The 21,026-nt window shown below is 49.5% G+C and overlaps 1 protein-coding gene across 4 annotated transcripts in view; it reads left to right on the forward strand.

The window, feature by feature from the left end:
- The window catches only part of B4GALT5 (beta-1,4-galactosyltransferase 5), a 37,065-nt gene extending 16,301 nt beyond the window's left edge, over positions 1-20,764 (forward strand). For 2 of the 4 annotated variants that reach the window (XM_054081514.1, XM_054081515.1), the window contains exons 2-9: positions 8,259-8,393; positions 11,446-11,559; positions 12,359-12,483; positions 13,149-13,265; positions 13,808-13,995; positions 14,255-14,377; positions 14,841-14,942; positions 17,664-20,763. In XM_054081514.1, the coding sequence (XP_053937489.1) occupies positions 8,259-8,393; positions 11,446-11,559; positions 12,359-12,483; positions 13,149-13,265; positions 13,808-13,995; positions 14,255-14,377; positions 14,841-14,942; positions 17,664-17,811 (1,052 nt within the window). In that variant the 3' untranslated portion in view covers positions 17,812-20,763. Of the gene's footprint in view, positions 1-3,015; positions 3,035-8,258; positions 8,394-11,445; positions 11,560-12,358; positions 12,484-13,148; positions 13,266-13,807; positions 13,996-14,254; positions 14,378-14,840; positions 14,943-17,663 lie in introns of those variants that run through there. The other 2 variants (XM_054081516.1, XM_054081513.1) reach the window with 2 other exon arrangements.
- The last annotated feature ends 262 nt before the right edge of the window (positions 20,765-21,026 follow it).

The following is a 21,026-nucleotide window of genomic DNA, read 5'->3' on the forward strand; positions in this document are numbered from 1 at the left end:
GGCACAGCAGAGGTCTGGGGCACAAGGTGATGGAGAGAAGGGGTTTTTCATTTCCTCACCTTGTTCGAGGCATCCCAAACATGCTCATCCCATTGCTTTTCTGCTGGCACACAGAAAGGCGTCACACAGGCTGTGATGTGATGTGTAGTTGCTTAGTTAAGTGCTAAATGAGTTCATAGATAGAGGGATGGATTATTTCCAATGAAACCATTCCAAATGCTGATAATGGAATTGTTTATTTACAGCAGCTGTATTACCAGTCTGCTCATCAGGCAGGAGGAAACCATATTAAACATGTTAGGTGTTCCAGGGCGACACAGCTCACAAAAAAGCTAATAAATGTCTTAGGACATCAGAGTTCTTACAAAATCCCATAGGTAATGGTCGTCTGTATGCTTGAACTTCAAAGTTGAATCTTTTTTCTGGCAGCTTGTTTCATCCTGTAAAACCAGCAGTTGTACCGACTATTTGCAGCACAGTCTTTAATTATTGCAGGCAAGAACAACTCTGTAATCGTGCTGCAGAGGCTGAGCTGCTGTGGGTCTCAATGGCACTGCATGGTGAAAGTACCCTTGGCAGGGAGCTCCAAGCTGCTGCCTTTTAAAATCTAGGACAACAATAATCCCACGTGATTGAAGAATTTCAGCTTGGAGAATTTTTTAGGAGTTGAAAGGGCTGATGGGCTCTCCAGCAGACAAGCCAGGCTGATGTGTAGTGTGGAGGTGGGGCTGTGACAGTGCTCCTTCCCTGGCTGCTGAAACGACTGGTTTCCCAATTACCTGGAAATGGCTAGGAAAGAAATTGCGACAGGGACTGTCTTGGAGTATTGCTACAGAGGGATGTCTCCGTAGATGCAGTCTGCACAGTGCAAATCATGCTTGCTGCAGAGCAACCTTTCAATACTTTCAGGGCTGAAGCATTTGCAGGATGCTTTTTTTTTGCTGGCAGGTGCTGACTGCAGTATTGCAGCGTGTGCTCCTGCTGGCCCTGGGCTCTCCAGACCCAGTGAGGAGCCAAAACGCTCAACGTCACCAGGCTGCAGCTTTTGATGGTCGATATTTCCCTGCTGATAGAAGTAGTCGTTGTGGTGCTCGGGCATTGCCAGAGTAAACGCCCTAGTACAGGGTTGCACTGCCACCCGCCTGCACCTCCCATGGGGTGGTTCGTGGCAGGCGTCCCCACCGGCGCGTCCTGCCCTGCCCAGCTTGGAGACACTGAGCAGCCGGCAGCTTGGCATAGACCAGCCCACCGCAAAAATCCCTGCCTTGGGCTTTGCCATTCCGATGGCAAGAAGCGGTCCCCTGGGATCTCTGTATCATTGGCAAACTATGCAGGGAGCAGGACTTTCCCTGTGCTAATTTTTTTTCAGAGACAAAGATATAAATAAGAGCTGGACTGTGCTTTAGCCATAAATGGCAGTGGAAGATGTGCTGCAGGTCTTGCTGAATTGAGCGGAGGACAAATGCCATCCCGGATGCTGTAACCACAGATCTTGCGCCTGCATTTAAGTGTGACAACTGGGAGGGCGTATTGTTTTATGAGTGCGAACTGGGATGGTCCAGCCTGATGTAAGAGGCAAACCACTGACCAGAAGCAACATCTCAGACTCTTGTTTGGAACAGCTCACTTGCAGCAAACACAAGGCTGTACATGTGATAACCCTTTTTGTTCGGCCACGCTGAACTTGTAAAACATGCTTGAAAAATCAGGTCTTTGTCTGTGTTTTAGGGAATATCCTAAAACAACAGTCCCATTCTCTTTTCCTCCATCAAAGTCAGGGTGTTAAAGCTTTGGACAGAACAGCTTGTGCTGTGTGAACAGAGTCAGTAAATCCATGACTCTGTTAAGTTGTTTTTATCTTGACAATTTTATACTCTCCAATGGGTATCGTTAATCTCCTAATTTGGAAGACTATCAAATCAGTGATTTCAATCTATTTAATTGATGTGTGATATATAAAGACATTTTAAATCCAAACCCAGCCTGTCTTCTATTCTCTGCTGTGTTATGGTTTTATTCTAGATTGTTTCAAACGGGGTAGGACAGCCCTGATGAAAATCCCTATTGAATGCGTTTCCTGGGCAGTACCACCCCCGTGTCCCCTTTTTCCTGCATGTCCAAAGGCTGCATGTTTGATGAGTAGGTGCTCGGTTTGTGCCGGAGGTTGCCTGCAGCAGAGGATTTCCTGTGTCTCCTGCAGCCGTGTGATTCCCATGACCCAGGAGACAAGAAGGAGTTATCCTGAGCACCCAACGTCCTTCCCTGCCCTCCTGCTTCAGAGGCAGTGCTGGGGAGTATTTGCCTGCTCTTCCTCTCCTTTGCTGCCCCAGTGTTCACTTAATCGTTTTATATTTTTCTTTTTAACCCCCTGTTTCCTTATTGCGATCCTAGGGGAGCAGGGGGCTCAGGCATTAGGAATCCTGACGCTTCGAGATGGTGTCTGGGACACAGGAATTTGCACGCCTTTGTCTCCTAATGAACCTGAGGAACAAATGGTGGACTGTAAATGTTTGCTGTCTTTGGCCAGCAGCAGCCTGTGAGTGCTGCCCGCCGGAGAGGTTAGCAACCGTTTCACTCTGCCTGCTGAAGAGCCTTTTATTGCGCATTTAACTGTGCAGTGCCCACAAGTGCCCAGCAAGTGCTGTGCTTTTATGCTCTGTGTGTGGAGAAATCTGCTGGCAGCTGATGTTCTTTTTCTCCTTGGAAGCGGCTGCGCTGACCCTGGCAGAGGGAGGCGAGATGGGGAGAGCTGCCCATCACCACAAAGAGGGGAGGGATGGAAGGTAAACAGGAGATGTAGTCATGTGCAATTGCATCTCCTGAACTGCAATTAAAGTAGGAGAGTCCAAATCCTACTAGGAAGGGTAATATTTAACTTGGGCAAATGCTTGTTATGCAGCAGCCTGCACATGTCACTATGCCCTTCCTTGCCAAGAAGAATTGCAGCGGAGCCGGGAAGTTGAGACGTTCTTTGGATTTGCGGAGTCCCATGTGATCTTGCAGCCATCATCAACATTCCTGCCCTGGTGTGCAGGTAAACTGTGTCCTCTTGGTTTCCCCACCCACAGCATCGCTGCATGGAGCCACGTACCACTCGCTGCCTCAGTGGGTGTGACTGCACCAGGGTGACCTGGGCCTCAATCCCACCGTCAGCTCTGGCTGCTGCTGGGTTTCAGGACTCCTTCCTGGGTGCTTTGGTGCTCCAAATGCTCCGTGAGTTCCATTGGCTTTCTGAGTTTTCCTGTGTGTGCAGCGCGTGTTGTTCTCCTCTTGCTAGGTATCGTAAAATCAGTGCAGCGTTCTTCAAAGCAGGTTGCACGAACACTTTAGCCCAGCCGGCCATGGGATTGCGACGGAAAATTGCTCTTTTAATGTGTAGATTAAGTATTTGAAGACTATTAGAATAATCTGATTTTTTCCTCCCCTGGTGAAGACTCCCAAGGGTCGTTTTTGTCTAAGACAGCTCAGATGCAAATTGCCAATATCCAGGTTTTGGTTGATCATCACTGCAGTCTCCAATCCTCCCCACTTGCTTCCTGCACGTGCAGGCTGTGTACTTCTCGATTTTGGATATGGGTGGTTTGTAATTACCAGTTCAGCGCTGCTGTTGCGTCATTAATTCTTAGATCACTTAATGTATCAAATTATTCCTTTCTGTGCTATTTATAGGTGAACGGCTAAGTAAGTGGTAGTATTCATATTCAATTCTCTAAAACTAATAGGAACCTCTCATTTAATTGTTCTGGCACTCTACATCTGGGGAATACGGTGCCACTGGAAGGTGAACTGATACAGAGATTTCATGGTGTATTAGCGATGGGATGCTGCTACATTTCCTAGTTAGCTTGTTTATGAGTTAGGACTATCGTAACTCTCTATCTGTTCCTTAGAGGCTTAGTTTGATTAAACCCCTTTGTGCTGCTAATGCTAATGGACCTGAGTTGATGCTGAGGATCTGCTGGAAGAGCTTAACAAAAGGCTTAATGTAGAGGAGTCAGAATCCCCAGTACGTCTCCCAGGCACACGCGTCCCCGCAAGCGCAAGCTGCTTCATACCCACTCCAAAGATCTGGCAAAATTGTTTGGCAGCAGTTTTCCCATTTTTACGTTGATTTATGACCGTGGTGGGTGAGACGTGTGCTCCTGGGGCAGAGCAGGGGCTTGCAGTGGCTGCCCTTGCCAGGATGGGATCCAGAGCCGTGGGTGCTGGCAGGAGAAGGCAGCGTATTGTGGTGAGACCCTGATCAACTCAAAACCAGCCCCTCTGTGCTCCTGCAGTGCTGATGGATTAATGAACCAGGAAAAATGCTGAATGTGACAGAAAACCCTAAATCTCAAAGCCAAGGAAGACTGTTCCTTCCTCAGGAAAGCCTGGCTGGTGTGCTGAGCACTGATACTGCTGCAGGGGTGTGCAAGGCTGCTGTGAACTGCCCTGCCCTCCTCCTGACCCCAGCCCCGGTGGCTGTCTCTCTTGTTAATGGGCTTGGGGTGTCACGCCATCCCCTATGTCCAAGGATTTTGGAGGAACATCCTTGCCACAGGCGGCGGAAACATGTTGGCGTTAGGAGGAAGACGTGTTGGATATGTCCCTTTCCTGTGTCGGTAGCTGGCATCCATCATGCTCAGACCTCTTCCGAATCAACTCCTGAGCTACAAATTACGCTGCTGCCTCTCCTACTACATATCATCATGGTGGAATTAATTTTCCATGAGAGAGTCAGCTGTTTCTTGATTAGAAGTGCTCCAAAAATACCAACGGAGAAATGATTACAGGAAGACTTCCACACTCATTTATATAATTGCACTTGACCTCCCTGGCTGAAGTTGTTGCATCCTTTCCTGGGTTGGATGAGCACTTGCCCTCGCTGTTGCTTGTGAGCTGGGAGGTCGGGGTGCAGCATCCCGAGGGGTGCACCAGCCCTTTAGGTGCAGCTGTGTGCAGCCTCTGCTCTAGCTGTTGGCAAGCTGTAGGTCTGATACTGTGGTTTCCATGTGTTTAAATCCCAGCAGGGTTGACTTGTCCTTTACTAAACTAGCAAGAATAATCTTAAGGTAGTCATTTGAACAAATTTTGTTCATTTTCTGTGTGGGTAGTGAGGTTCTGCTGGAAATCTACAGGAAAAAAGGCATCTCCCCTGCACTGACAGCAACTGGAATCCTTTTCCTCTCCTTGTCCTGCTGCTCAGTGGTCGTAGTTAAGCTGTTATCACTGCGTGTACGCGGTCTGAAGTGCTGTGTGCTTAAACGGAATAAAGACAAAAGGCCAATGTAATTTTCGAGATCATCCTGTGTGATTAGATTAGCAATATTAGCAAGAGTTGCTTTCCGGCTGAACCCCGGTACAGGCTGAGTGTGCTGCGAGTGTGCATGACTGCGTTCCTCCCCTGGCAGAGGGCAGCGGTGGTGGTGGTCAGCAGCTCCCTCCTTGGCTGGTAGTGACTCCGGCACTATGGCTCAGGGAAATGCTGCTTTTTGGGTAAGGGGCCCTGGGCTCTGTGGGGTCATCCAAATCAGGCTTAATAAATGTAAAACATGGCCAATTTGCTCATCAAAAGCAAAGAGGAATGAGGTTTAAGTTCAGTGCAGTGATTCCAAATGTTGGTCCAGACCCAGCCCTGGCCCCATGGAGCTCATTTCAGCACCGTGTAGGGAGTGAAATGTTTTCAATAACGTGCGTTAAATCTGATTTTCTGACCCAAATGAATTGAGTGTTCTGGACAAGCATAGTGTTAGTGAAGCTTATCTCACGGTGGCAGGTCATTGCAGAGGCAGAAGATGCTCTCATCCCTGGGTTGGGTTCGGTGTGGTCAGGGTGGGGGTCTTGGGGTTTGGGTGTGTAACTCGTTGATGGCACAGCTCGTCTGTGGCCAGGTATCTCCATCATCTGAGTAGAGGGGTTAATGCGTGAAAAGGCAGCTGCTGCCTTAAACAAAGCTGGTGTTGTTTGTGCTGGCGCTCCCCTGGGACGGCGGCTGCTGTGACAGTCTGTTCAGGATTCCCACAGCAGCTCCATGCGAGTCCGACCCAGCAAGCCGTGTCATGTGGCTGTGGTGAGGAGGCCCTGCTCCGTCTGCCTGCTGAGGGAGCAGGGAACAAACGACGCTTTCACTGCGCCCGACAAACCTTCCTCAAATGCAGCAGGGATTGGATGCCGATTTGTGTGTCTCATTCTTTCATGCTTCGCCAAACCTGGTTCTGCTTTATTCAGCGAGTAGAAGGCATAATGAAGTAGAAAGGTAAATTACTTGTTCAGCGTCAGCGAGTTATGCCTTGCCACTGACTCAAACTGTGCAAGCCGGAAAATGCAAGCTTGCTGCCCCCTCTTCCCTTACCAACAGCCTGGTCCTGATAAACATTTCAAATCAAGTGACTTCAGCTGTCCTCTGCTCTGTGCAAAGAGAGGAGCTGTGCCCCAGCTCTTGATGAGCCTTTTGGTTTTTGGAAAGGGAGCTGGGCAGTCTCTAGTCCTCACTACTTGCTGATAACCATGGTGAGGTTGTGGGGTGCTACTGTCCCTTACAAGCCCATGCCCTGCTATGCTCGCTTGGCTTTGGAGGATGCTGTTCCCGTTGCTGGGTGCATTGGTGTGTGCTGCTCCTGGCAGAGCCTTGGTGCCTCTCGCTGCAGCTCGGGGTGGTGTCACTGGGACAAGATCTTACAAACGTGTCCGTACGAGCTGGGTGTCCCAAACATCAACCCGTCACATTTGCAAGTGGGGCAGAGCTGTGACGTGGGCTGGCGAGCTGAGGAGGTTGCCCAACTTTCACATCTTGTCGTAGTCATCTGGGAGATCTGCCGTCTGCCTGGCCTGCATGGGCAGGTTGGTCCACAGGTGCCCTGCACGTCTTGCCCTAAATACCAGGGCCACGCTGGCCTGATAACATCGCTTCCTTATTCACCACTAACCCCTAAATAGCCCATTTCCACTCATTTTTTTACCCTAGGAACTCCCATTTCTTTGAGTCCTGGTTCGGAGCTGGCTTGAGAAGCTGATCAGTTGCAATCTCCAAGCAGATGACGACTCTAAGTTCAAACGTATGAAGGTTTTTTGGCTTGCTTGATCTGTAGGGACAGAAGGGGAAAGCAGAGCAGGGAGACAGGGAAATGTGTCAGCATGTGTACTGGTGGGCAATGTTGGGGGGACCTTTGCTTCCCCAGAGCGGTGCTGCCTCCGGGGTGCTGTGTCTGATCTGTGCTCTCCGTGACTGCAGTGATGACTGGACCTTCCTGGCACTGGCAGCCGTCGGTTTCAGACTATTGCAGCTTGTGAAACGCCTGCTGTAGAAAATGACCTGCCTACGAGGGATGCTTCCTGCTGACATTTCATCAGTTACTGCCCTCCTCTGTGCAGGGTCTCTGTTGTTTCCTTGGCCCGGTGCCCTCTTCCTCCCTCCTGGAGTGTCTTTTGACCTGGTTTTTTTAGTTATTAGTGTAGAATTGGCCTTCTAAATCTTCCCTCCTCCCTATTTTCAAGATTTATTTTTATTCCTTCATTCTTAGCCCTGAAACTTCACAGTGGCGGGGCAGTGGCTGGCACTGTGGAGTTGGAGAGGGCTGTGGGTGGCCGTCCTGCCGTCCCCGCGGCTGCTACTGGTGATGCAGGGCTGTGCTTGCTGCCGTTTGCTTTGGTGCCTGGCCCTGCCAGCACCTGGTGTCGGCTTAAACCGAAACCTAAGCAGGCTCTGCCTGAGCCGTGCCAGGGCACAGGGTCAGTGGGAAAGGGAATGAGGAGGGAGAAACTTGGCTGTGGGGGCTGCCCTGGGGACCCAGGGGCTGTTGCTGCAAAAGACTGTCTGCTTTGGGACGTGTGGCTTGTGGTGGGCTCAGAGACTGGCAGCAGGATGGTCCGTGTGGTGCACATTGAGGCCCTCGGTGTTGCAGGGTGTCCTTCTCCAGGGGTGCAGCTTAATTTCCTGTTCTAATGATATTTCCTAATTAAACCTTCCTACTTAGGCAGCAAAAGGTGATGTTGTTGGAGCTGCAGTGCTGCATTACAGACTGTGTTGTCAGGGCTAGCTAGGTATGTTCCCCTTATTAACCAGCCAGGTTTCCAAATGTGCCTTACACCTCCGCTTCCCAGCTCTGTGCCCTTCCCAACTCCTGTTAGGCAACCGATGCACGTGCAACCCAGGGATCCTCCTGGCAGGAGGGAGCTGAAACCATGCAGAAGGCTGGGAGTGGTTCCAAAAGACACCTCTTTCTCTTTCCTACAAAACCTGGTGCTCATGGAAATATTCCTTTCTTTTTTCTGCCTTGCAGTGAACACCTACCTCTTCATGATGCAAGCCCAAGGCATCATGATTCGTGAAAACATGCGAACAATAGGAGCTCAGGTGTACGAGCAGGTGGTCCGCAGTGCCTATGCCAAGAGGAACAGCAGCGTGAATGACTCAGGTATTTCTTGAATAATTGTCGATTTGAACAAAGATTCCATTTCCATTGGAAGTCGAGTTGGCCCAAACCACTCTTGCTTGAAGGAATTAATTTATGCTGGTAAATGCAGGGTGGGAACTTTGATTGATTTGCTTATTTTCAGATTTATATATGTATATTATATATAGCGTGAAAATATGTATTATATATAGCATTACTGTATATATACACATTATATATAAAAGATACATTCATTTCTTTATGTATGTAAAAAATTCAAATGCTTCCAACTTGTATAAAGGGTGAAAATCTTGAAAGGCCTCCAATGATGGGATGTGGAGCTGAAAACCTCTTTGCTTTCCAGGAATTCAACTTGTTAGCGTCAACCAGTCTGAGGGTAAATGTTTTCAAATTTCAGTGCAAGGATCACGTTTCGTATTTAAAAGAATAACTTCCCTGGCACATGTGCATGCAGAGCCTTGGCTCCGTGCACGTGGAAGAGCCTGTGCACATGAGCTTCACTCTTTCCATGCAAGGATGAACTGAGATGACTTGGCTGGAGATCTGCCACAAATAATATATTGAACTTTGGGCAGAATGCAGGAGCAGAGTCACAGGCTCCTGCTCCCAGGCTGTTTATCATCCATCATATAGAGCTGATCACAAGGTCACAAGTTTTGGTGTAAATATGGTACAGCTAAAGTATAAATATACGTGGCTGTGTGTAAGCCAGGATGAAGCATTGCCTTTGGGCTGGTGTGAACATGGAGCGCGTGACTTCCCTGCTGACAGGACACTGGTGCCTCTTGCTGGTGCAGCTGGCATCAAGCTGTGGCAGTATCGGAGAGCTCACCCTAGTGTCTTCGCTGTGGAGGTTCATTATTGGGGCCTGATAGTCTTCTGAGGCAAGATTATTTCCTTATTAATAAAAAATACAAGCTGCATCTTTGCCTCCCAGCCCTCCAAGGTGGTGCGGCTGCCGGTTCGGCTGTACTCTGCCTGGGGATGAGCACGGGAGGTGGATTATCAGCTTGCACAAGAGATTGACACCCTGGGTCAGCTCCTCTCCGCACTGGAGCTGGCCAGGGCTGCTAACCTGGGCTGGTTTTAAGTCTGGAAACATCAAGTAAAGTAGACGCAGGGTGAGGAAGTGGCTGATCCCTTGAGAGGAGAAGGGTTATACACTCCACCACTGCCACTGGTGGTGATGAGAGCCTCCATCCTGCTGCAGTCCTGCCACTGTGCTTGCTGTGGCCCTCGGGGCTCTGAGCTCTCCAGAGGTGTGCTGTGCGCTCCTGCTGCCTGCAGCAGACAGGGAGCTGGTACCACATTAGCAGCAGTGATACTGGGACCAGTGCTACTGAAATACCTGGCTTTCCTTGGGCTTCAGGTCCGCCCTGGCTCTGCAGGGGTGAGCTGATACTCCTCTTGCCTTGAGAGCTCCAGCGAGGAGGACGGTTATAACATATACGAGCACTACGTACTGTCCTTGTGCAACCTTCCCCATCAGGCAAGTGAAGCGCACACATGATGGATTGTGGTGTGGTGTGGCCACAAGATTATATTTATGCCAGGATCATTATCTCCCTTTTCCAGCTCTGTTTCTGGGTGCCTCAGTGGGCTCTGGGTGGGTGGCACTGCCTGGTTAGTGCATTTTGCCCACACTGCTGCAGGCAGCATGGTAGTGTGACGGCCAGGAGAGCAAACCCGCCTGGTACAGCTGCAGAGAGGGACCCAGCGAAGGCCTTGACTGTCCCTGTTGTGACTCAGAGGTGCTAGGAGCAGCTCCTGGGCTCTCCTGCCCCTGTCCTACTCCACAGGCAGCAGTGGGTGGCACATCCCTGCATCTCTCCCCCTCTTCCTGGGAGAGGCATGCAGAGCAGGGGCAGACATCCTGCTGTGGGGATGAGCTGGCACAGATCACTAACCAGTGCAAGCAGTAGAAGACCCCGTGGCCCCACTCTGGTTGTCCCTGTTTTAGCATCTTGGCGGCATTGGGAAGCAGGAGGCTGCTGATTCTTTCTGAGCTGGTCACACATGCCCCTAGCAAGGGGCTGAGGGGAACAGCTCTTTGTGCAGTCCTGCCTTGTATTTGTGTTCATGTGTATGCCTTGAGGTTGATGCTGGTGCCCTGGGTGCTGTGGGACCAAAAGACCAACTCTCTGCTAAGCATCTTGTGGTCAGAGAAAGTGGAGAGGGAGCATCTTCCTGTGGCAGTTGATGCATTACTACAGGCAGGAAACTCTTTCTAGTGCCTAAGATAAAGGTCATGCTTGGCTAAAGTTGCCTTATGCAAAGTTGGTGACTTTACTGTAGAAAGCAGAAGTTCCTGGTTATGCAAATACCTGCTTAAAACATCTACGGTTGAACCAGGCTGGAGAGGTTTCACCTAGGAGGTAAAATTATGGAGGGGAACGTGGGGGCTGGAGAAATGTGCTGTGGATACTGCTGTGACCTGCTGGGGTGTGGGGGCCCTTCTGCTCTTGCATGATACAAGCTGGAAGAAAGACTGTGTGTAACGTGATAGTTTTTATTGATCCTTTGAGGAGGACACAAAGCAGGATTTCCCTGCTCAGGCTGCTGCACTGGCAGTCCTTACTGGCATTGGGACGTGCCTAGGGACTTTCCTCTCTGAGCCTGTGCTGTGAAAGGACCCGCATGAGGAGTCCATCCCATCTCCCTGTGACATGGTCCTTCAGGGACAAGGTGCTAAGAGCCTTTTCCTTCCAAGGGCCATGTGCTCCTTTGCTTTGAGCTGTTTGTCGTACCTAGAGGTCATGCCCATGATTCCTCCTCTGACCAGAAAAGCGTGAAGGTTTCTTTAGCATGTTCTTGTCGAAGGCAGCTGGAGCTGCTCCAGCCATCTCGCAGCCCCCCCACGCCAGGATGGAGACAAGCGTCTAGATGGGTTGAGGCCTCGTGCTGTGTAGAGACACCCCCATGCCATAGGGGACATCCCCAGCTGCAGGTGGCTTTGGCGTCTGCTCACAGAGGCAGAGGGAGGTGGCTGGAAAAAACCAAAGACCTGCAGCTCAGGCTTGGCTTTTTTTTTTTTTTTATTTCCCTTCCCCAGATTATCCTCTTGATCTGAATCACAATGACACCTTCCTGCAAGCCACAACGTTTCTTCCTGAAGACTTTACCTACTTCCCCAACCATACCTGTCCCGAGAGGCTCCCTTCTATGAGTAAGTAGCATCCTGCCAGCCCCATGCCCCTCTCCTGCTTCCCTGTAGCTTTGGAGGTCACATTGCGGTATTTCCTAGCTTGCTAGTATCGCACCTTTCTCTGCTGGGCACCTGGGGATGAATGGGAGCACTGTTTGGAGCCCGGTCCCCTCGTGGGAAATCATTGTTTACCCACTCACATGAATTAATCCCTGCTATGTTGGAGGCACGTCTCCCTGCCGAAGCAGGAGCCCATCACTTGGCAAACACAGACAAAAGATGGATTGTACACTGGAAACCGGTGGAAAAGCTCAGCCAGTTCTGTTCCAGGGGCAGCGGTAGTGGGATAGCTGCATCATCCCTTGGCAGTGCTGCTGGTCCCGGTCCCAAGCCAGACAGGGGCTGGTGTAGGAGGCAGCCTGGACTGCCTGAGAGAGCTGTGAGAAATACTTCCACCGAAGCAATATTCCAGTGGAAAATTGGGCTTTTATGGGTATTTCCTTAAAGGTGGAAATGTCTCTCTCCTGAGGTGTGGGCTTATGTGTCTGCTGGAAACCTGTATGGAGGGGTAGAGGGCTGCCCCGGACTATGTGATGGAGAGCTGCGTGCCAAGAGTAGCCCCAAAGGCTGAGCAGAGCCCAGTTGTCAAGGAGGTGGAGGTGTTACAAGTCATGCTGGCACCACTTCCTAATTGGTTTTGTTGGTGCTTGGGCAAAAGAAGAGGCTGCCTCGGTGCTGGGGACGGCAGGCGGGGTGCAGCAGAGCACTGCACCGAGCTGCCCCTGACCCCCTCCTCTGCCTCTCCCTGCTGTCTCTGCAGAGGGCCCCATCGATGTAAATATGAGCGAGATCACAATGGAGGATATCCACCAATTCTTTGCAAAAGACCCTTCCATCAAGCTGGGAGGCCACTGGAAGCCAAGTGACTGCCTGCCTCGCTGGAAGGTAACCAGGACCTGGGGAGCCGCATGTCCTTGCTGAGCACAGGGTACAGAGGGTCCGCGGTGATGGGAACACATTAATGTCTGTTTTGTGCTGCAGCTCCAGAGTAATGGATATAAGAATCCCCAAGTGTGAGGCTGCAAGTGCCAGGGGATCAAAAGCTGAGCTCAGGAGCTGCTTTAGTGATGTGTAAGTCAGGCCTGAGCATCTGCATGGACTACCAAGGCAAGGAGCTAGACTGCCTGCTCCCCAGCTGCTAAGCTTCCTGCTGCCCTGTCAAGGGTCGGATTTGACCCAGAGAGGCAAGGTGACACTACTGGGGACTCCCATCCCCCGAAGGAGGTGGGTTAGGGCGTTGTGGTAGCAGCTGCCTGGCCCCACTCTGTTGTCCCGGGTGGAGGGAGGCAGGGGGGCAGGCGGCAGGTCTCCCTTCTGCTCAAGGTCATGCTGAATTTCCCCAAAGCAACAATTGCCCAAAAAGTGAAGAGGAAAACTGTGATGTGGGGCTGGAAAGGCTGCTCCAATTCTACCTGGGAGAGCTAAAACATCATGTTTGGTGCTGCTTCCCAGCCTGTAACACCAGCCAGTCCTGCTCCCCAATCCAGGAGTTGGTCGGTGGCAGAAGCCTCTCGTGCAGTGCAGTAAGAGCTGTATCTTCTACCCTTCAGGTGGCGATCCTGATCCCATTCCGCAATCGATACGAGCATCTTCCTGTCCTCTTCAGACACCTTATTCCCATGCTGCAGCGGCAACGTTTACAGTTCGCCTTCTATGTTGTGGAACAAGTGAGTGAGCCCTGGGTTGGTCAGCAGCCACTGGGGCACGGAAATGCTGCGCTAGAAATCTGTCAGCCAAAGCTGCAAGCATAGCTCTGCGCTGTATCTCCGGGCATTTACCTGCCAGATCACGTAATTTAAAGGTGTAGGGTTCATGTTGAAATGTTTAAATTGTCCCATTCTGCCTAGAAGTGGGATAGCTCAAGGGTGTACTAAAAAATTACTGGTTTTGTCAGAAATAAAGTAGAGATATTCATCCACCCAGTAAATGTATCACCATATTTAGCTCTGTATTACAAAGATTGATCAAACCTGGATTTTTTTTTTTTCCAAGTGTCTGAGTAATAAGTCTTTATCATCTTTATTTCTGTTCCTGCACAGTAAATGGAATATTTAAGTCTTGGTTGATCTCACTAGTCTGTCTTTTCCAATACATCATTTCCTTTTGCGGCAGTGATGTGGGAGCTGGTTGCTCTCCGCAGACAGAGGATGCATATGCAGAGCACAAACTGCACGGGGCTCCCCTTGAGAAGGAACTTTCTCCCTCCTAGGCTGGAAACCAACCCTTTAACCGGGCCATGCTCTTCAATGTTGGCTTTCGGGAAGCAATGAAGGACTTGGACTGGGACTGTCTCATCTTTCATGACGTGGACCACATACCAGAAAATGACCGTAACTATTACGGGTGTGGACAGATGCCCAGGCACTTTGCAGCAAAGCTGGATAAGTACATGTATCTGTAAGCACTGTTCTTTCTCTGTACTACAATAATAGATAAGGAGCCAGTGTTAGCTTATTCTTTTTAAAAGGCAGAAGGTGAATCTCTGTTTGCTTCCCATGCTTTGTGCTAAGTGAACATGAGAGGGGAATAGCAGAAAGTGTCTTCACAGATCAGGCTTTCCCCATTGCAGGCACTGATGGGCTCTGTGCAAGCGGCCGCATCTCCTGAGTGGCAGCGACTGTCCTGGCTCTGCCCTAATCTGTTCTTTCCTGCTTAGGCTCCCTTACAATGAGTTCTTTGGTGGGGTGAGTGGCCTGACTGTTGAGCAGTTTCAGAAGATCAACGGTTTCCCTAACGCCTTTTGGGGCTGGGGTGGCGAAGATGATGACCTCTGGAACAGGTACGGGCTCGGTTCAGCCAGCATCCTTGAAAGCCAAGCTTTGCATGTGCTGCAGGGGGAATTTCTGTCACCCTCTCATCTGGCGCTGGGCTTGCTGCACGCACTTCACCCGAGATGGGGAAGAGCCAGCCTGTCTGCGGTGGCTCGGTGGGAACCGGGGGCTGGAAGCAAACAGAGAAGCAGTGGTTGGGAAATTACTGGGTTTGTGTGCAGTATCCCACGCTGCTCAGGTCAAATTGATCTTGGCTGAGCTGAAACCTTGAAGTGCGGAGTGCTGTGTGACTTGCTGGGAGAACCGAGCTGGAGTGGGAAAGTTTGCATAGCTTATCTGCTGGGTAGAAAGACAAAGCTGCCGTTGGAGCCCCAAGCACACTAAGTGTGCAGTCCTGGCAAATGCTGGTGGCACAGCAAATACGACAATTGATTTTTATTGTTTATTTTATTTCCCCCCTTTCTAATGCAGAGTGCAGTACGCAGGCTACTCAGTGACTCGACCAGAAGGAGACACAGGGAAGTACAAGTCAATTCCCCACCATCATCGAGGAGAAGTGCAGTTCCTAGGAAGGCAAGTGATTCTTTTTTTTTTTCCCCAAGGATCCCAAAGCCCTTCACAAAGTATCTGTACTGTGTACAGGGCTCCCTGCCGCTCTTTGAGGGCAGTAACAGTCTTAACTCATGAAGGAAACTAACTGTGGGAGGAGAAGGAGGCAGAGCACTGCCTGGATTCCTCCAGTATGTCTTACACCTTGCATCCCTACCATGAAGGGTCTTTACTTTACGGCTGTAGTTGCTTGGACGTCATCCAAAAGAGGGGATTGTCAGCATGGCAGGCAGAAGACTTGCCCTTTATCCTGAGGGGAATGTTCCTAGAGGGGTAGCTAATGTCAAATATCAGAGGAGCTTCTGTATCAAAAAGAAGAGCCTGATCTGAGTGTTGAAGGAGGCATTGCTCAGCTTGCAGAAGGCAGAGAGTGGAGTCAGTGTGCAGGGCTTTGAGTCAGAGGGTAGCACTCGCACTGGCTTCATCCCATGGTGTTTGCAAACGGGGAGGTGACAGCAGCTCCAGCACATGTCACCACAGCACTGAGATAGAGTAGGCCATCCCTCTCCTTTCTTCTGTTCCTGCCTCTTGGCTCCACACTGGGCTGGGAGAACAGAGCCAGTACAGGGGACGATCCCTTCCCTACTCCTATTGGCCACACTGTTTCCGATACAAGCCAGGATGCTGTTGGCCTCCTTGGCTACCTAGGCACACTGCTGGCTCATGTTCAGTTGCTGTTGACCAGCAGTCCCAGGTTCTCTTCTGCCAGGCAGCTTTCCAGCCACTCTTCCTAAGCCTGGATTGCTGCATGGGATTGTTGGGACCCGAGTACAGGACCCCTCAATTGACCTTGTTGAATCACGTACAACTGACCTTGGCCCATGGATCCAGCCTGTCCATGTCTCTCTGTAGAGCCTTCCTGCCCTCAAAGAGATAACACTCACACCCAATTTAGTGTCAGAGTTACTGAGAGAGTACTTAATCCCTTCATCCAGGTCATTGATAAAGATATTAAAGAGAACTGGCCCCAACGCTCAGCCCTTTGGAACACCACTTGTGACTGGCCACCAACTGCATTTAAATCCATTCACCACAACTCGCTGGGCCCAGCCAGCCAGACACATTTTTACCCAACAAAGAGGATGAATGGCCTCTTTTGCCAGAGGGCCTTGGTGAAATTTGAGTCTTCTGAAAACTAGGCAACAGAAAACTGGAGGAATACCTTTTTCATAAACAACTGCAGGAATTAAAACTTGTAGGTGATGAGCTGCTGGACCGTGTAAGCTGTGCTCTGCAGGGGGACTCCTGGCTGCTGCTGGCAGAGTTGGGGGCAAGGAGGGTTTCTGTTGTACACACCATCTGAGCTATCTGCTTGTCTCTTTTAATAGAAGACTCTGGCTTTTGGGAGATTTCCATTTGAGGTTGTCATCTTTAGCCCTGGTTTTCATTTCTCTGTCAGACAGTGAAGTCAGAAGGAGATGCTTCCTCTCATTTCACTCTTGAAAGAGAGGTCCATTTTACCTTCTTGAGACACATTTAGTCAAACTTTCAAAGCTTAGAAAATTTGGAGTGCAGTGGGATTGAACTCCTGTTCCTAATGCTTCCCTGGTTGTTTCTTGGCTTCAGCCTAGAGCCCTAGTTTAGTGTCAGCAGGAGCTGCTGTGGGTCAGTTCCGCAGGAGGGGGAATCTGCAGTGAAGATGGGCAAGGCAGCGGTTTGCCCTGGTGAGGCTGATGCTCTTGGTGCTGAGCCCTCCTGCCTTCACTGCTGCGCCGGGAGCCTGACCCTCAGCCTAGGCAAGGATTAGCAATGGATGTCCTCCGTGGCCCACCTCTGAAATCTCTGCTCTGCACTTACCTGCAGGTGAAGAGTAACTGCTGCCATCTAAGAGCCCTGCTGCTTCTCCCACCCCTGCAGGGAGCTGGGGGACCCAACACTTCTCACTGCAGAGGAGGAAAGTGTTTGTTGAGATACTATGTGTCCTGCCTGTGTCCTGATGCTGTGACCTCTTTGAAGCCAGTTCTGGCACTTCTCTCTTTGCTATCACGCAGCATCTTCCTCTTCCTCCTGGCACATCCCTTCCCTGGTGCTTTCTCTGTCCCTAGGTCTCAGTCTCATCCTGGTGCTGCCAGGCCCCATCACTGCTGAGATGATTCTGCTTATTTTTCCCCTCCCACCCTTAGCCCTTTTCTCGCCAGGCTGCTCCTAAATTAGTTGAGGCTGGTTTTGAGCACCAGCTGCAGTTCCTTTCCCCCAACCATTGTTCTTTTTGTTTTACTTCCTTATCCTCAATCTCTCAAACTAAACCCATTAAGTTCTGCTCTTGGTTTTGGTCCAGTTTCTAAAGAATGGTAAGGACCACATCACCTATCAGCTGCTTTTCTCCAGGACATCTTCGGCTGGTGAGGGCTTGGCAGGACCCCCCAAGCTCAGCCCCTCCTGGGAGTGGGACGTGCAGGCTTTGGGCAGGAGTTATAGGTTGTTTTGACAGCTGAGTGCTGGTGGTGCAGAGAGCATTTTGCTTTTCATCAGCTGATAGAGTGTAATTTTCCAAAGTTTGGGATGTATACCAACAGAATACTGAAAATGTGGTGGCTATTTTTATTATGGGTTCAGAAATTTGTTGTTTTGTAGCTGCCACTGGGACTGGCTGTTTTAAGGATGTGCTAGCAGCATTGGGAGGACTTTGCCAGGTGTCTGTGGGATACATGGAACTGACTCTGGCTTCTGGTTCTCGTTGCACAGGTATGCCTTGCTGAGGAAGTCGAAAGAAAGGCAAGCACTGGACGGCCTCAATAACTTGAACTATTTTCCAAACGTCACGTATGACGCCTTGTATAAGAACATCACTGTTAACCTGACACCGGAGCTGGCTCTGGTGACCGAATATTAAGAGGAGAAAATAACTTTGCTCTGCCCTTCACCAAGAAAGCACCACGCTAGACTTCCTTTTCCAAGGGTTATTGAGGACAAGCAACACTTTGTCTAATGAAGGATCACAGTATTTGGGAGAATACGGCTGAAAGTGCACGCACAAATTGCCCCAGCTGTACCAATCCAGCCTGATACTCGTGCAGCGAGCTCAGCAGTCTCTTTATTTTTTCCGCCACTTGCTTTCTGGGTTTCAGGACAACGATTCGACCTGCTGCTCTCGTCTCCACATTCCTCCTCCAGCAATCTCCAGCACCAGGACTTGCCTCGGACGCGCTTTCTCCTCCAGGAACCAGCTCAGCTGAGGGACTCTGGCTTCTTGATGGCGAACGTCGGGAGCAATTCAGTTGGCAACTGCCCTGGTGGAAGATCAAATGACTTCCGATACCGTTCTTCTATGTCTGTGTGGTTTTTTAAATTACCCGCTTGAAGTATATACAAGAGAATCGCTTCTTAAAGAAGTGTAAGTGTAAATATGCTGTGTAAATTGCCCCTTTTTATTTTTCTCCTATGGCTCAAATCCAAGCTAGAAGTTTACATACTGTCACTCATTTTAGTCCTGAATTCTGTAAACACTTGTGTGTGCATCACTGTACTTGTGCAAGGTGTTCCCTTTTAAGCCAATGAGACTGCTTGCATGATTTAAGCTGTGCATATGCAGAAATGTTCATGGGACAGGGTCCTAAACTTTCCAGTGTAGCGGATGAGAAATGCAGTCATGCCATTGCTCATTCCAGAAACCACAGGGGTAGCTTTTTCCAGGGAGAGCAAGGAAATGGGAATATTTATGGAAAAACTCCCCTTTCTGTTTTGCAACGAGGTGTGCAAATGAATCCAAAAGCCATACAAAATGAAATCCCTTGCCTGTTGCTCTCCATCCTACTGATGGCAAGTGTGAGCTTGGCAGATTGCTCAGAGCTCTCGTCCACACCGCTGTGGGAAGCGCCGCCCTGGGTCAGCTGCTCCTGCCCCTGTGCAGTCTCTGGGATGGGGCAGCTGGCCGCACCGCCCCGAGCCCACCCCGGACCAGCAGCACCCTGCCGTCACTCCTATAATGTGATGGTATGGTTTGGGAGTTTGTTTTATTTTGTATTTATTGTGTAAATCTAGCAGTACGCTGAAGTGCTGTCAGAGCCAGGTAGTGTGCTTGGTTATCGCCATCGGCATCTGACAGCACTTGGACAAGCCCAGCTGGTGGGGCAGGTTGTCACAGATTAGTGAGAGTGAGAGAAATGAAGGACACATTAATCAAACTGATGGAAACATGAGGACCGGGAACCTGAGAGCCTGGTCTGATGCCCCATCCAAACTGGAGTGCCCCCTCCCTTCTCCCATCTGCCATCCTCTCCTTCCCATGGCTGCTATGGGCAGGCTGGGCTCCAGGCTCTCCTCCCACCAGCACTCAATCCAGTCCTTACACAACACCCACAGTCACTTTTACTGGACCTCTCTGACTTAAAATTGAATACATTGGGGGTTGCTGTTTTAATTTGTATTTATACATAACAACAGTGGGTACTTGCCCTCCAAAGTGCTTTAACTTTCTTTTTATTGCGTTGTTTGCCTTCGGTTTCCTTAACTCCTCATGGTTTACATTGTTTTCTTGGTTCCGTGGACGTATGATCCCCATACGCATCTGTTGTGGGTGTGACTGCCCAGGGCATTCCTAACCTGTATCCAGAAAACGTTAGTTTAGAAAACAAGAGTTCTTGTTATGTAGATCTTATCAGCTGGTATGAAAGGACAGCGAGCCTGCCCTTGAAAAGTGCTGATAAGTTTCTTAGTTAGATTTAAAGTCTTTGAACTTACATGTGCTTTAAACTCACGTCCCGAGGGAATTCAACTTGGTTGTTTATAGGCAGAGGTGAGGATTTGCTTTTTACGGCACATATAGCAATAAAGACTTTTGCTTCTACTCTCGATCTCTGATTCACGTGGACCCTTTTCAGATGCTGAACCCGCGTTGCCCTGCCCCTGTTTTCGTTCATCTTGAGACCTTGCTAGAAGTCTGTCGTTGTTCAATGGTGCTTCAAACAAGGAATGTATTTCAACGAATCCAAGTTCACTCCCCCAGGAATCATGCATGTGTGTGTGAGTAGGTGTTGAACTACCTTAAGTCGGGATCCTCAGCCTTCGATGTGTACCTGACACCCATCGCACCTTGTGTTGAACAAAAAGCTGTTACCTCTGCTCAGAAATGCACTCTACGGTTGGTACAAAAGGGTCCATCCGCTCCCCCCCCCCCCAGCAGCATCCCTTTTCATAGTTCCTTTGTTCTAATCACATTGAATTTTTTTTCCCTTTTTAAAACGTGGAATATCTGAAAATGTGCACTGTTAATCTTATCAGCTATGTCAAATACTGTATAGTAAATGTAACTGTTAAAAACATACTGTCAAGCGCATGTGCTGTTATGGTGTAAAAATTCTCGTATTAAGGAGAACTTGTACATATTCTGGCAGCTGAAATTCAACAAGGCCACTTGTTTGTCCCTTCCATGTCAACACCATCGGTCAGCCCCGCTGGAGGGCAGGTCCTGTTCAATGCTGATTTTTTTTGTTTCGTTTTGTTTTCCCTTAAATGAGCCATGTGGGTTTTATTTGCAAAACTGACGGTTATCTGTAAAGCTCTGCTTCTCTAAGGGAGGTACCATCTGAGTAAGAGCCACATGCTTCGGGTCGCTCACCATCAGAAGTGGTTTTAAACTCTGAAGTAGCTTTCCATCATCATAGCTTTTGAGCTTACGGTTATGTTTTTAAGAGGTGCCAGGGGGACATTTTTGCACTGAAGACTAGTGTTTTAAAACACACACACTTCTCAGCAAAGCAATCCTTTGTGTCATTACATTTATTTACCCATGTGTTTGTACATTTTTGTATTTGTTAATTTATGAATGATTTTTTCAGTAAAAAATACATATTCGAGAACAAAGATTGCAGTTGTTGCTTTATTTATAGGAGATTGAAGTGTGTTTTTTTTTTTATAGGAGGTGAGATCTTTAAGCCCAGAGGAGTAAGTACTTATGAGAGCTGGAGAAGGGTGAGCCGTGGATGCTAAAAGCTGGTTAGAAATTTCCCATTTGGGCTGGACTCGCTGCCCAGAAGTGAACTGAGTGCAGGGAGGAAGGTTCTTCCCATGCTCTCACTACTCTGCGTGTGATAAAGCCAGCCTTCCGAG

This window comes from Cuculus canorus, chromosome 16, assembly GCF_017976375.1.
Source record: "Cuculus canorus isolate bCucCan1 chromosome 16, bCucCan1.pri, whole genome shotgun sequence".
NCBI classification, from domain to species: Eukaryota; Metazoa; Chordata; class Aves; order Cuculiformes; family Cuculidae; genus Cuculus; species Cuculus canorus.